The sequence below is a fragment of the Paralichthys olivaceus genome, chromosome 22 (genome assembly GCF_024713975.1).
Source record: "Paralichthys olivaceus isolate ysfri-2021 chromosome 22, ASM2471397v2, whole genome shotgun sequence".
Lineage (NCBI taxonomy): Eukaryota > Metazoa > Chordata > Actinopteri > Pleuronectiformes > Paralichthyidae > Paralichthys > Paralichthys olivaceus.
Genome location: NC_091114.1, coordinates 3,969,746 through 3,985,451, shown reverse-complemented (window position 1 = coordinate 3,985,451; position 15,706 = coordinate 3,969,746). Strand labels below are relative to the sequence as shown.

The 15,706-nt window shown below is 40.1% G+C and overlaps 1 protein-coding gene across 18 annotated transcripts in view; it reads right to left on the bottom strand.

The window, feature by feature from the left end:
• Positions 1–1,601: 1,601 nt before the first annotated feature.
• The window catches only part of ablim2 (actin binding LIM protein family, member 2), a 76,473-nt gene continuing 62,368 nt past the window's right edge, over positions 1,602–15,706 (bottom strand). For 14 of the 18 annotated variants that reach the window (XM_069518318.1, XM_069518323.1, XM_069518317.1 and 11 more), the window contains 7 exons: positions 15,252–15,305; positions 12,383–12,420; positions 12,084–12,192; positions 11,945–12,003; positions 9,254–9,314; positions 7,410–7,618; positions 1,602–3,712 (listed from right to left, as the gene is read on the bottom strand). In XM_069518318.1, the coding sequence (XP_069374419.1) occupies positions 7,596–7,618; positions 9,254–9,314; positions 11,945–12,003; positions 12,084–12,192; positions 12,383–12,420; positions 15,252–15,305 (344 nt within the window). In that variant the 3' untranslated portion in view covers positions 1,602–3,712; positions 7,410–7,595. Of the gene's footprint in view, positions 3,713–7,409; positions 7,619–9,253; positions 9,315–11,944; positions 12,004–12,083; positions 12,193–12,382; positions 12,421–12,655; positions 15,129–15,251; positions 15,306–15,706 lie in introns of those variants that run through there. The other 4 variants (XM_069518324.1, XM_069518327.1, XM_069518333.1 and 1 more) reach the window with 2 other exon arrangements.

Here is a 15,706-nt window from a genome sequence, read left to right as displayed (position 1 = left end):
AGAACATAATATAAATAACAGAACAGATTCCCTGTCAGAGATAAAGGATGTTTTTGGCAGAATTATGTGCTCTTATCTTCTGATGATTATTTCAATAATAATCCAATAAGGGATTTGATTTCAGCCTCGTGCAACCACGATATATCACATAACATTTATTTCAAGATGGACACTCCTGAAGTGCACATTTGCAACGAAGCCAACACGAAAACAAGCCAGACAAAGAAAATCCGCAGGAACAACCGAACAACCATGAAACATCTGCTTTCATTATCTTATTTATTACTGCTATGTTATAACAAAAAGTATTCCTTTTTAAAGATAAATCATTTATCCAAAGAAAAAAAACAACACTTTCTGGTTGTGTGACATGAAAAATATGAATTTATCTCAGCATTCTCTCTGTTTCTATGAAGGTCTATATTCAAGAACTTCACAAAGTTTTTCGTCAGTTTGAATCTTGCACCCCAGGCTCTGAGCAGAGAGTGGAGGCCCTCAGTGTTGTTTTCCCTGGGTTCCTGTTCACCTGAAGAGATAAAATCTTACCCACACACTGAGTCCTCCTCCAACATGTGAGAACGATGCATCATCTACTCGAAGGTGTTATCAATCAGACCCAAGGAGGACGGAAGTAGTGCTACTGAGGGGGCTGCAGCAGCCTCTACTGGTGAGGGTCTGTAACCACAAGGCAAAAAAATAAGTCCCTAATTTACCTCAATAACTCATCTATCTACTGACTCAGGAATGTCTGTCTGTCTGGGTGTATTTGTCTCACATATATTGAGGACCATTTATATTATCGGCTCCACACTTGGTGGAACATCTCTTTGTGCAGCAGCGGTGGTGCAGCTTAAGGTTCTTTAGACGGAGTCCAGCAGGTCTTTACCTCCTGTGGCTCAACTACCGCAAATCACTTCTCAGAAACCTGCAACCCAAACAGCCATGCTTTGAATGGGCACTGCCCTAGTATTTTAAATATTTGACTGAATTCCATCGTCCCTGATCAGACTAGTGCTGCCTGAGCCTGAGGCTGTAACCATGTTCCCCTCAAATTGGAATAATAGGAGAATGTCGACTCTTACTTGAAGAGAACTGTAAAATTGATGATGGTGTCTCATTGGGTTTCCCCTGTGTTGACTCAGCTTTTCTAAAACAAGCCTTTACATGCAGCAGAAAACCTCTTCAGCAGGGTTTTCAGCCGACAAATTTAAACACGTTTGACACGAGCACCTGTATTTATCTGAGTGATCACTTTTGCTTGCGAACTTAAAAATAAAAAACAATCCATCAAATCTTTTCGAACTCAAATATACTTGAGTACTAGATCATAAAAAAGCTCTCATGCCTTCTGAGATGTGTTGGAGACACTGTGCATCATATAGCTTCGTCCATGTCCCATCTGGGAACATGGAGCAGGCAGGGTTTATGGCCTAAACGGAATCCAGCATACAGGGGGCAATCACAATGTTTTGAATTCACTATTAGGAGCTGTTGTGCATCTTTACATCTATCATTCACATGTGAGTAAGTTGGACATTGTCCCTGAAAAACATCCACGAATTCAACTACCAATTTGACGACTACTGAACAAACCCAAACACTTTTGACTTATTGGATAAAGCACTTTAATAGCAGATGGATATTAGAAAGAGGACATGATGCTTTATGACAACAAGTTAGTGTGTTACTTACAGGAGCAAAATAAAATGGGATTCGACACTCTTTTAAAATTCAACTCATAATCTGATATGTTTTTTCTTCGAAAGCGTTCTCCTCCGTGATGCTACTCATTCGACACTACACTCTTACGATTTAAAAAATAAAATCCCTTCCTTACAAATTGCAATTAAATAAATACCTATAACACAAGCTAATGTAAGCGACGGACTCAGGCATTTCATTTGACGTAGTTTAACCAGAAAATAACTCAATCACTCAAACCACATTGATGATAATGTTTTCACACGTTTCTAATCTGAGGTCAGCGGACAAACCCCCATTTTCCCCATCCTCATGCATGCCTTGAAGAGTTATACACCATGGATTGTATACAGACAAATATATCTGGTATATGTCCAGTACATGTTCACATACATTGACAGTATGTCAGTTGGCAAATCGATCGATTTATGGTCCAGAAAAATCAAGCAAAGCTGACAGACTTCAGCTTCTACATGTGTAGCGTGTTACTGTACGCAGCGATGCTTTCAAACGACAAACATAGAAAGAGTTAGCTCTCTATCTGAGGAGATATAACACAGTTATAGTATTGAGTTTTAATTCAAGCAAGACCTCACTTGTTTTGCGTAAGTGCTGCCGCAGGACGGTGAAGCTTAACAAAGTCAGCGTGGCCATTTTCTTTTTCTTTTTTTCCTTGTAACAAAATCATGATTTCTCTCAGCTGTATTTCATGACTGGTGTAATGATCCTTTCCAGAAGTCAAAAATAGCTTATAAAAATAATTTCTTTTTGTTTCGTTTTTTTAATGTGAGTGCATGCCACTCTGGCAATGCTGCATGTTTGACACCATTGTATCGACTGAATCTTTCTATATGAGTTTTCTCCTCTGTTTTCACTCCCGCCCCTTCTATCCGTGATTTACTGCCATGTTGTGGCCCCTCTCCAGCCCTGGCTCTCGCTATCTGCGCTGATTTACGAGAGGCTTACGTAAGATATAGGACCGCATTCAAACGGATCAGGGCACAAATATCAAAACCACCCGACCAGGATTTCCCAACTTCTCTGACTGAATACAACATGAAGGGAAATTAAAAAAGAAAAGCTGATGATAAGATAAAACTGAAAGAGAAGCCAAAGTTGTTTCTTATCCCTGTCTTTGGCCTTGACATGCTCAAATAGTGAGTGTGTACAAGTCTGTCAGTCCTGACGTAATGGCGAGGTGTAGAAATGAACTTTCCTAGTAACAGTCAGTCAGCGCAGGGATAACAACATAAGATGATGGAGAGAGAGAGAGAGAGAGAGAGAAAGAGAGAGAGAGAGAGAGAAAGAGAGAGAGAGAAGGCAGAAGATATGTACACACAGATAAGATGATGAACCCTCACATTGTGATGGAGGAAAAACTCCAGATAAAAACAGGGAGATAAGTCAAGACCGACAGAGTCCGAAGAAGGCGCACATAAAACAGTCAGAACCACAGAAACCTGGAGGAAGGTCTGCACAAGAATTAGAAAAAGCTGTTATTTTTGCCAGGGTGTGTGAAAGCATTGGGATCGCCAGGAGAGGGTGGGGAGGATGCAGAAACCACATGGGAGGCGAGGAGCATCAACACAGGCCATGCAAACGCAGCTCCTCGTCCTCCTCCGTGAGGCTGTCAGTCAAACATTCAGACCACATCGCATACAAAAAGCTATAGACGCTGCCTCAATGTGAGAATGCTCCCACACGGAGCGCCTCTCCGTGGCGCCACAGGCAGATGGCATGGTGTTTTACAGGTGGACAGTCGGAGCATCATGGCGGTGCATATATAGATATTTCATGGATTGGGTTTTTCCTTTTTCTGCTTCCTTCCAGACTGGACGGTTGGCTGTTGAGATGTTGCTTTTTTTTTTTCTCTTTTCTTTATTATATGTGTGTCCGTCTAAAAAAGGCGTGCCCTCTTCTTAAGGTCGTTCTTCTTCCAGAGGGCCAGGCGGTCGAACTGATCCAGGGTCATGCCGAAAACATGCTGGAAGTCCTCGGGAGAAAGATGTCTCTGGAGAGGAAAACACAGCAAAAAATATTAGGATTCATTTATTTAATCTTTACTAAAGCATCAGTGAGGCGCTTTTCCACGACAATCCTCCAAGACGGCTCCAGTGCTGCTTCAGCAAAGATTCAGAGTCTCTGGGAATCGATAACCATCAAGTTTCTATAATAGAGAAAAGTCTCCATGGTGGATCAGTCGGAGTTTGCATTAGAGTCCTGCACTGGGTCAGGTACCTAATGGGTAATAGTTATTTAACATGTATGTCTATATATAATTCAGGGATACATGTACAAATTAACTGAACCTGAGCCATTTTTTCTGGAGAAACAGAACATAAAATTATTGCTCTGTATTTGTTTTATTGTGAAAGCCTGCAACCTTCACCTTTGACCTCTTCACCGACAGCGAACATGTCATTGCTAAGGAAACACATCGACCTGTTTGGTTAGATTGGATCATACCCCATCCACTAACCTAGAGGAGACAGGATTTATGACCTATACTGCAGCTAGCCACTAGGGTGCGATCAAGACACTTTGGCTTCATCTTTTAAAAGTTGTCATGGCGTCCAACTTTATATACTTAATAGTCTATGGTGCAGTCCAATGAAACATTTTCAACAACAACTTTTGAATGGAGAATTTATAGCAGAACTTTTAAAAACCACATTAGCTTTAGCTAAATGTAATAAACTACCAGCAGAATGCACATAACCCTGACGCTAGCTTCTCTCTAGCCTGCTGAATTTCCACGGGGCTTCATGATGAACCAGATGTTCTACTGAGCTGGAAAAACACCTTGTTCTTTGGCTCAATTCGTCAAAACTTTTACCTGAACCAACACCATGATTTCAACCTGGCTTCCCTCACCCCCCCCCCCCCCCTCTGCTGTTCGGCAAATCAGTAGCAGCTCCAAACTTTCGCACTGGACTCACATGTAAGACTTTGACGGAGCCCTAAAACCCTATTTGTGCTCACCACATAAGCAAGCGTTACATTGCCTTCTGTATTGAGGTTTAACACAACAAATTCAATTCTGTGCGTTTGAAGTTGATCCAGACTGAGTCGCCATCCAAACCCCAGCTTTGGCTCCCGCTGCAAACACTCACCACCTCCTCTGTAAACGTCACATATATAGCATGGAAAGAAAACACGCGTGGTTCTGATTTAGACCCAGAAAAGAAAGAGTACACGCTGCTTTGTTGTAAAACTATGGCTGCGCTCCGTTTCAGCAAACATGCAATTCTGCGATGACAGTGAAAGTAAATTAAAGGCAGGCGGCCGCTGCTGCGCGATCGCCAATCACCTGGTCGCCATACCAGTCAACAAAGGGAGGGGGGCGGTTTTCACCCAACAACCAAAAACATCCACATCCTTTTCTTTGCATGCTGACGTGACAAAAGTACATTGAGAGAATACACACTATTATCACCAATTTGATCACTTTCATTGGAAGATGTACATTTCTACCGCATTTCTTCAAAGGGTAGATCAACAAGATTGTTTTTGAAATCTGCAGTTCTAATATGCTACAGCTTTCATTCAGTCCATAAGCAAGGATTGGGCCACACATCCCATAAACTAGTGCTTTATATGGCAGCACTGTCTAAATGCTGGTGTCAAAACAACACTGCTAAATACTGGGCTTCAGCATCCATATCATTTAGTTTCTTTAATGGACTCAATTATATTTATTACACACAGACATAGATATCAGTTCCAGGGTTGGGCAATTGGACGAATATATTGTCAATAGGTGATTGGCTGAGTCCATTGTCAGTTGTTTTATTGTTCTATGGGGGGGGATCGTTTGGGAAATTTTGTCATTTTATTTTTTGTAATATAATGGTCTGCCTCCATGAATGTTCATCAATTCTATAAATACATAACATAGGAACTGGCACTTCTCATATATTATACTATATACATGTATATTAATCCATTCATTCTGTCCATCTTGACCTCCTGTCTCTCTCTCTCTATGTCGTGTTAGAATCTTCCGCCAGGTTTCAAGGATATTGACTAAGTAGTTTTTGTGCGGTCCTACAAACAGACGAATGGCAATGAAATATGACCTCCTGAGGTAATAAAGGTTTCTAGTCTTTATGCTAGGCTAACCATGTCCTGATTCCAGCTCTGTAACCTGGAGATGTGAGAAATCAATCTCCTCTTCTCAGTCTCAGCACATAAAAGCTTGCTGGCTGACGCTTAAGCACAAACTCCTCTCATAAACACAACACACAGTTAGTCGCAGTTCAAAATATTGTATTTGCTTGCACTACCTCATGGGAAACTGTGTCTATTTGGCTCTTGGTTTGAGTTTTGAAACTACTCTAGCTGCTGATTACTTTGGGTAAACCAGCAGCACTTTGGGGTTAAGGATCAAGAAAAGTGATGGATAACAGAGAGGCTGGGGTGTTTCTCTCCAACACACATGCATTCACACTAATAGTACAACTCCGATCTAATGTTCCCAACCACAGACGGACATCTTGAGTCGGTATCAAATCCCTACTCTCATGGTCCGACTGCTCTTGGGAGAATATTTCCAATTAAGCAGAAGGCTCACAGAGTTCTCTTAGGGTTACTGAAGGTTTAAATATTTTAAAAGGGTGTTTTGGGTGAAAAAGGTTCATGAAACTTCTTCTGACTGCAAAAGGACCACAAATTAGTTTTTTAGGTTATTTTGAGCCTAAAACATTTCCTGTTTTCAACAGCACACAGTTAATGAAAGTTCGGAATCTGTAAATGGGTAGTGTTAGAATAACAGCAGCAGGAAATCAGTTATTTCGCAACATTAAGTCCAATTATGCTTAATTTTTTATTATAAGACATGCTTGTGGGCTAAACTTGCTGTGACCCAGGGTGAAAGAAATAATGCTACCACCAATTATTCTCACATTTCTCAATGCAATCTCACAGTCCACTGAAGTTATGTTGCATTTCACAACTTCAACTTCAAATATTTTTCTTAAAGCAAACAAAATAACGTGGAATAAATAGTTTCAGTCTCCCCACCAGATTTTTGGATCTGGGTGCAGGAGTTTCTGTTTCTTTATGGAACTGGCTTTGTGCTGGTTTTGGGGAAAGCTGAACACAAACTGTTGACAAAAAGCAGAGAGACCACTGTGGCCTACAATATAATTGAATGCTGCAGCATCTCCCATCGCTGGAGCTAAAGGCATCAGTACCAACACATTCCTGATGTGTTAACAAATATATTTTTTGAATATAAAACTTGGTGAAATTACTTCAGTTTGTGTATCAGTACTTTTTGAACATTTTCAGCAGATTCACAGCGATAACACTGATAACGTTTTCACACTGTGCCATCTCTCAGTTCAATATTATTTACTTTCAAAGAAATTTAACATTAAAGGGTTGACAACTCTTGTATGCAGAAAGCAAACGTTATTGTACAAATGAGAATAGCAGAGTAATATTTTGAACATCAAAAGTAAGTAAGTGGTTGTAAAATTCAAATCCTGGATATGTTCACAAGTCCAAACAGCCATCAAGTCATTGAGTAAACTCAGAGACCAGACGACCTGAGAACACACTTCCTTCCAATACTTATAATACAATACTTTTGGCCATGTAGTATATGAAAGAAAAGCAGAAAACTTGTTTCTCTCAGGCTTCCTGATGAGCTGTGGACAGAGGAGGGGAAATGACAGAGCAGGGAGAGGAAGATTAGAGCTCACCTCCAGTCTGGTGCGATCTACGTCTCTGGGAAGCTTCACTTTCACTCTATGTGTCACTGCCAGCATTTCATAAGGGTAGACCTGGCACACACAAAGTAAGCATTGTGGGAGATTTACTTAGGGATACGATTTTAATCGAGTGTCCAAAGCAAGCTGCCAAGAATATTAAGGTATATTTCTTAAGTATTAACAAACTCTTACCTTGTACTCTGCAAGGGAACAGAGGGAGAGAGAGAAAACAGAGAATTAATCTGGTGGAACAATGAGTTTTTATTTGAATTGTAGACCTATTATGAAAACTACCATAATAGAGCCTGACTCTGGACCCAAATCCTCTCAATAATATTGGGTTTCAAAGGCGTCAAAAGCAAGGGCACACACGCACACACACACACACACACACACACACACACAATGATGGTCTTGGCATCCTCTCAACTCCCTCTTCGCTACAGCCTCAGATAAAGCCAGGACTGTACAACACACACTTGTAAACACACAGCAATAATTCTGCAGCTGGAAAAATGACGTCACCTATCTACCCTGTTACCTCCAGTCACTGATCTGGAGCCAGAGCAGCAGGGCTCTGTATTCATGGTCAGGGATTATAAACTGACCTCAGATCAGCTTTCAGAGAAAAGATGATAGGGGCTTTTTCACATTTTATATGATATCAAGATTTCCCACATAGACAGAGGTCACAGACATGTGAGCACATCTGAAGCTTAGATTGATGCAACTCTCTCCTGGTTGAATCATCAGTACAAAAGATGAGCAGCTGTGGTGAAAATATTTGGTTCTTTGATTTCAAAGGAAAATGATTGCAAATAGAAACCAGTGAAGTTAACTTCTGCAGGTTGCATTTGAAATGATGAAGCTAAAGACTACGCTTTGTAAAAACTGAATTCAGTATTCAACAGTTTGAATCTAAATTTGATTTAGGTAAGTATGATGCTTGTGATTTGTTTCTCTGTCACAATGGTGAAGCCTTATTGTCTTCTTAAATTGAGCCCAGAGAGATCACAAACAAATTGAATAACTCTGTAGGGGACCTAGAATGAGACCCTGGGGTACTCCACAGGTCATGGAGGTCAACATTAATCACAACAGCCTAGCCTCTGACTTCAAATAAGATCCAAAACATCAGAGGGTTGCACTAGATGGATTTTCCAAACTGCAGAGGTTTATTTTATGGTCACGGGCTTCCATACAGTGCTGATATTTTCCCTGAATTAGTTTTCCAGATGAATGTCATTTAACTTTATTATCAGCGCAATCTCTATGCAATGATGCGGTCTGAAGTCAAACAGGGGAAAAATACTTCCAGAAATAGAAACTTTACAATTCTCTAGCTATAGTTTAAAGTATGAGTTCAAATAGAATTTGAACTGTTCACACTTGGACTGCAACTTACTTCATTTTTGTTTAATTGTCTGAATTTGGAATAAAATACCTGAAAGTTGTGTAAATTGCAATTTCCTGTTTTGTTCTAACCAACAGTTGTGTACGTTGCTGTTTATATATCTTACACAGGATCATCTAATTATAGGGCATAGAAATGAACAACTTGGAATGGAATAAACTCATCATATTTAACATATGGCTGCAGCCTTTTCACAGAACATTAACCTCAGACTGTTTCATCCAAAATCCAAAGTTTTGGAGGCGATTCAAAACAATTAGAGTGTTAATATCCAAATATCTGCTGACTGCACTGTATGTATTTTAGACACTTAGTTGATGCACCTACACTACAGCACTGGAAAAAGCCTGGAAACCACGAACATTAGCCAGAGCAAAGAAGAGCTGAAGATAAATGGCTTAAAGTTATTTTTCGCTCTTACCTCTCATGCCTCCCCAGCTGTGGGAGTCGGGGTCCACTTCATCCTCCACCATCTCAGCAGTCTGCAGAAAAAGAACATTGCTGGTCTAAATCACTGGGTCTTAGGGTCGATCTGAGGCCTTTCAGCCACCGCCTCTGCCCTTGATTTGCACACATTCTTTCATGGTGACCATTATGAAGTGAGTGTGATGCATTGATGATAGTGAGCTGACATCACTTAGTTTGGAGCGACTAAAAGGCAGCTAAGGAAAGAGGGAGGCAGTCACTGCAAAACAGCCTTTGTTTGTCCACTAATGGAGCTAATTGAGGTTGACTATTAAAAAAAACTTCAAAAAAGTTATCGACAACAGCTTTGAACTTTTAGTCACTGACGCCAACTAAAATCACATTTTCTCCTTTAGTCGCTAAGTGTGTGGGCTGCTGCTGTGATTGATTAGGGACTTCCAGAGGAAATTTAAACAAAGTTGACTGCTAACTATAGCAGTAGAAGCTATGGAAGGTGTTCTGTTAGCAGTGGTGTTAGATGGTAATGACACACATCATTTAGCATCTAAATCATTCGATCTTTGCATACATAGGTTAGGTTTTTGCCTTCAATGTAACATTAGCTTAGCATTTCCTGGAGTTCAAAAAGCCAAAGTGTGACACAAGACATGTTCCTGCTAGAAAAGTGGCGGACAGATAACTTCCTTCAAAGATATAACCATGTCCGGTAGTTGTAATCACACTGATGTCAATCAATCAATCAAATTCTATTGGTATAGCCCATATTCACAAATCACAATTTGTCTCATAGGGCTTTAACAAGCTGTGACACCCCCTTCCCCTAAACCTCAACAAGAGTAAGGAAAAACTACCCAAAAACCCTTTTGACAGGGTCAGAGAGAGCCACATGTGAGGGATCCCTCTCCCAGGACAGACAGAAGTGCAATAGATGCCGATGTTTGTTCAAGTTTGGTTTTGATGATTAATTTGATGCTTTATAAATTGGGTGAAACATCACGATTGACAGCTGAGACCAATGTGATTGGTCAAGCATGTGTCAAGGCGGGACCTCGCTTCAGCGGTTCCATTCCTTGATCTCTACAAATAATTTGGCTGCATTTCTGGATGCTGGGAGGAAGTGGAGACATGTGTTACACAGTCTAAGAATGACACTGTGATTACTATGGCATGTTGACGATAGCATTTAGCTCAAAGCACCACTCTGCACCACAAAGCTTTATAATTATTTTTATAATTATTATTATTTATAATTATTGTGCATTGGCTGTAGCAGAAAAAATTAAGTGCAATAAAATGTCCCTTCAGCTATAAATGGAGACTGAACACAATTCCATTCTGTATGAGTTTGTAATTACACAAAATGCTTATCAATGTAAGTCAGTATAATATTACATAGTGTAGTTACTTAACAAATAGAAAAAAATCAACTTCCAACACCCTAAAACCACCACGTCAACAACACTAAGCAGTAATGTCAGCAAGTGAAAAATAATGAAGTATACTTTGGGCCATGAATCCGTTGTGGCTCCCGAGCTTTCATTTCCTCCTCGGTTCTGTTTTGTCTGCCTGTCTACGATCCATCAACAATCACAGTGGGAGAGCAACAATATCACACCAGGGGATGATAGACTAAATATCCCCAACGTTCTCATAATAAACTGGCCCTGCCTGTGTGGAATGAAGGGTACCGACTGACCTCTGTGTAAACTGATACCAAAGCTGTGAGAGAGGGGCTCGAGGGGAGGTTGATTTCTAAAAACAGAGGAAAACTTCGAAACTGTCTTGGATGCTACTCAGAGGACTCCAGTGTTGATAGCAGAGAGTGGGTGGTAATGTGGAGGTGTTGATTTGATACAGATCTTGATGTAAACTCACGAGGATGGAGTTTTATACGACGACTGTGACACTGCAAGGTTAGACAAGAAACAGCACCACTTAGTGGTCTGAAAAGCAAAAGCTTTTAGTTCCTCACAACACCTGAGAGCAAGATTGAAGGTCCTCTAATCTCCGGGGGCACTTGGTCTGCCGACAAGCACACTCCTCATTTCCCATTAGGAGTCACTCTCCTCAATATGTGCTGGAGCCTGACCTTTATTAAGTCTGACTAAAATGGAAAGGACATTGTTCAAATTTAAATCAGAGTATTGTGTGATGGTAGCTTGGCAGAAACATAGACTTCTTTGTGCCAAGTGGGTCAGTCAAGAGTTTAGGTTACAATTAGAATCAGGTAAAATTATTAACGGAACTGTCCATTGTAAACATCCTTCAAAGTCAAACCCGGTCACAATTCTGGTTCAGTTTTGACCCAACAAGTTTACCATAGTTGTTAACCCCTCTCTTCAGGTTTTACCTCCATATAAAATGGTCAGGTTCAGTTAACTTGTTGGCTTGATTACTACCTCACGTTTTCCAGCAAATTTTTTATCCAATTTTCTGTCTCAAATCACTCCTTATATTCATTTTAAAAGTTTTTGACATGCTGGTTATTTTTCATGGTCTGGAATATTTCCACGCACTGTTTGAAATTTCATCTCACTGATTTCACTGTTTATTGCTCACTCTCCCACATTTCACACTGCTGCGGCTTCACATTTGAACTGTTCAAGCTGTGAAACACAGTGTGGCTTTTATTGTTTAGCAGTCATAGGACATGCATTGTCCTTGCTACACCAAATAGGCAGCTCACCTTGTATATTCCGTTTCTTCCATATCCAGGTAAAGATGCAGACTTATTGTAGGGGAAATCTGTAAAGAAACAAATCTCTGTTTGCACTGTTCAGTATCAGATTGGTCACGCCAGGCTGAGCTTGTGATTGGCTACTCACTTGGCTGGGAGGTGTCAGTGGGCAGGCTGCAGGTGGACTTGCTGGGGTCCAGGTCTTCTGGACCCATGTGTCCATCAATCTCACTCTTCAGGATCATCCAACTGGTCCTCTACAGGGAGCGAGAGAGATCCAGAGAGAGAAAGAGAGACAGGAAGATGGAAAAGAAGTGATGGATGATGGCAAAGTGTGAGTTAGTGAATTAGTAAATGGATGAACAGCATTTGTAAAGTTTGAGAAAATGACTTGAAAGGAGACAGATATGGACAGATGGATAAAGACACAGATACACACGGACCCACCTTGCTATCCTCCCCATCCTGCCAGGATGTTCTAGAAGCTGTAAAACAGTCACATGTTACAGGGTGTCACAGGTAACGTGCTGGAGATCATCCGTCTCTCAGCTCCACTCAACTTCACTACTAACTCTAAACAGTGTAACCCATCCCTGTGACATCATCAGTTGCAGACGGCATCTACAGGGAGCTCGCTGTGTGAGTGTACTTTAAAACAGGGTTGGATAGAGATCACTCACATTTGTATCAACACTGTTTTTAAAGAGGCCATGCTGAACATTTTGGGAGTTTGGCCCATTGGACATCAGAGGGAAATGTTTCAACAGATACAGCATTGATTACGATCAAATTTGGTCAGGATGTTCCCATGACTGCAAAATATTTAAACTTGAGCTTGGTCAGATATAATAATAAATAAATAAAAGCAGTGACAAATACATTTGTTGTGAAAATTAATGACCAAATATCGATTACATTTCCAGTGAATAATCAGCCACTGCATTCATGACACAGGAAGTCCTAAATGCCTTAATGGATTTAATGCAGTTTTGTTGTAAATTTTGGATTTCCCCTACAGTGTATAGGGTTAGGGTTATTAATATGTCTAAGCTATTGTTTATGTATGCATGTGATGGTAATTTATGTGCATGTAATAAAAACCCAAGGGCACAAATGAAGTCACTGTCATTTAGTCATCACTCATTTGTGCTCAAACATTACTGATTGCATTTCCTTTCTCTAAGTGGATGTCAAAGATATTAAAAAGCATTGGTTTGTGCACTAAACAGAGGTTTAAATGACTACTGTTGTATCAGATACATGAGCAATAGGCCAAATTCCCACAAAGTATACATGGCCTATTTAAAAGTATTGTCACTTTACACAGCCATTTTACAGAAATCTTTGCTTGACAGAATGGAGGTGTGGATTTTCTTGTTTCTATTTTTCATGGCAGATATCACGCGCCCTGTCACTGACCTCACGTCTGCCTGAATGAATCCATTCAAGATGCAGACACTCAGCTCGTAAATCTGTAGGACCATGCCATATGCAGCTGATTTACTTGTCATTTTTGATAAAGATGAATATCTCCTTGTGTGATGGAGGTGCAAACTGGCTTCTTGGACTCCTATAGTATGTGTGTGACGTGAACATATAGCTAGAGGGGAACTGTAGTGAAAAAAAACCACACCATAATTAAGACACACAAACAATGGTTAGGGGTGAGACATAGTGATTGAATCGGTGAGTGGTACAACCATTATGCCACCATACAAAGGGATTCACGTACCCAACTGTTCACAGTGAAAACACAGTCACAGCATCACCACTGAACCAACAAATGAGCTGGTGAGATGAGCGCAAACATGCAAGAACGAGGTTGAGCAAATTAACACCCAAGGGCCCCACTGCCAATCAGCTTCAGTCCCAAATGAGTAGGATAATCAATGTGTAACTGTTGCAATGACAAATCAAACTGTGAAATCTAGGGCAATGTTTATATAACCCAATTATGGAGGCGTCATTTCTAATATTAATGTCAGTCTCCTCAACATGATGTTACCTCTGGACCATGATCAGCAAACTTTCTCTTCCCTGTAGCTGATTTTAATTCCGACAACTGCTGCTCTACTGCCCCCTAGGGGTTAAATAACATTTAACGTCATGTTTATTGTGTGGCATACATCCCAATCAGTTTAGTCACAGGTGATATCTTGCATTTGAACCCCAATGGGAATGTGTGCAGGGAGGGAGTATCAACAAGCACTTCATTTGAAGCATATTGTTGCCTTTGGACAATTGAAATTCAGGGAAGTTGGATGGAACACAAATAGTGGTCTCCATCATGGAAGTTGAATGTGCTACACCCTTACTTTCCACTTCACTTTGAAGAGGACGAAGATCTTCCTGCATTGACACTGAAATTTGGCTTTTAACACAAATAGTATGCAGGGTATGACTGTTAATTCCTAGGGATGCTGGACTGAATGTGTCCTGTTTCTGTGTGTGGAGCAAATTTAAACTTTGTTGTATCATTCAAACAGACTTTTTTGAAATAACAAGACTGCACCAAATCTGACCCTTATTAGTTAGTTATTTTTGGCACAATTCCTCATTTGGTTTGAACACTCAGTTATATTAAAGCTTTGCTACCATGTGTTATTAGAGCCACCTAGGGTAAAAATGTCATTGTTATTAAAGTATATATATATATATATATATATATATATATATGTATAGCGATTTATCTATTTTTCAGAATAAAGTTGTTATTTATGACTGATTTTAGGCTACATGTCATTTAAGAGGTGAAATATCAGAAGATCACTTCAGAGAAAGCGACTTCTCCTTGCAGCTTATTTACAAAAAAAAATGTTTCTCAACTTTATCTTTGTAATATCATGACTTTATTCATGTAATACAATGACAGTTTCTCAATTATGACCTTATTTTCTTAATATTATGACTTTGATGTGGAACATTTCAGATGTTCTTTATCTTCAATATGGCCCTAATACTTCGTTTTTACAAAGCAGGGTCTTAGGTACCATCATGGATTTCTTTCTTCAAAACCTCCAGGAGGTAAATTTCAAAGGTTATTTTATTTGTTTTCACATTGCCTAGTATCTAAATAGTCGATCTTAAAAAAATCTGCATTTGTATATAAAGTCGATTTTGTAACATGGAATGAGTGCATCACTCTTACACCAGCCCTATGTAGATCCATGGAGTCTACTAGACGAGGACGAGCCTTAGAGAAAAAAGGGAGGAGAACTGGGATAAACAGGTGACGAGATGACTGACAGGCGACATGCAACACATCGTGCAGAGACCAGACCAGAGGAGCAAGTGTTAAAGAGGACGTCGACTGTACCATGCTGTCTGTAGATGGGGGGTTTTCTATAGATATTATCTTTGACCATAGTCTCTGAAGATGGGATCAGATGCGGAGGAAAGAAAATGGAAGAAGCCAACATGGGAGGGAGGGAGAGAAAGGAAGAGAGAGAATGGAGAAAAAGAAGCATGAGTTAGCAGTTATTGGGGGATGAGATATTTGAAGAAGCAAAAGGAGGGTGCAAAAGAGCTTGATTTAACATATTTGTCATTTGTATTATTGCACATCAGAAACATCACCACTTTTAATAATTATTCATGCAGTATATTTAAGATATATTGGTCTTTGTCAGAGGAGGCGAGTGTGAGGTATTTGATACAGAACAATTCAAAGATATTCAAAGAATAATATCAGAAACCACACATGGTCCCCATGCATCAGAGAGTCTATAGAGGCATGAGTTGTCTTTACAGAATTTCAAAGAAAACCATTTA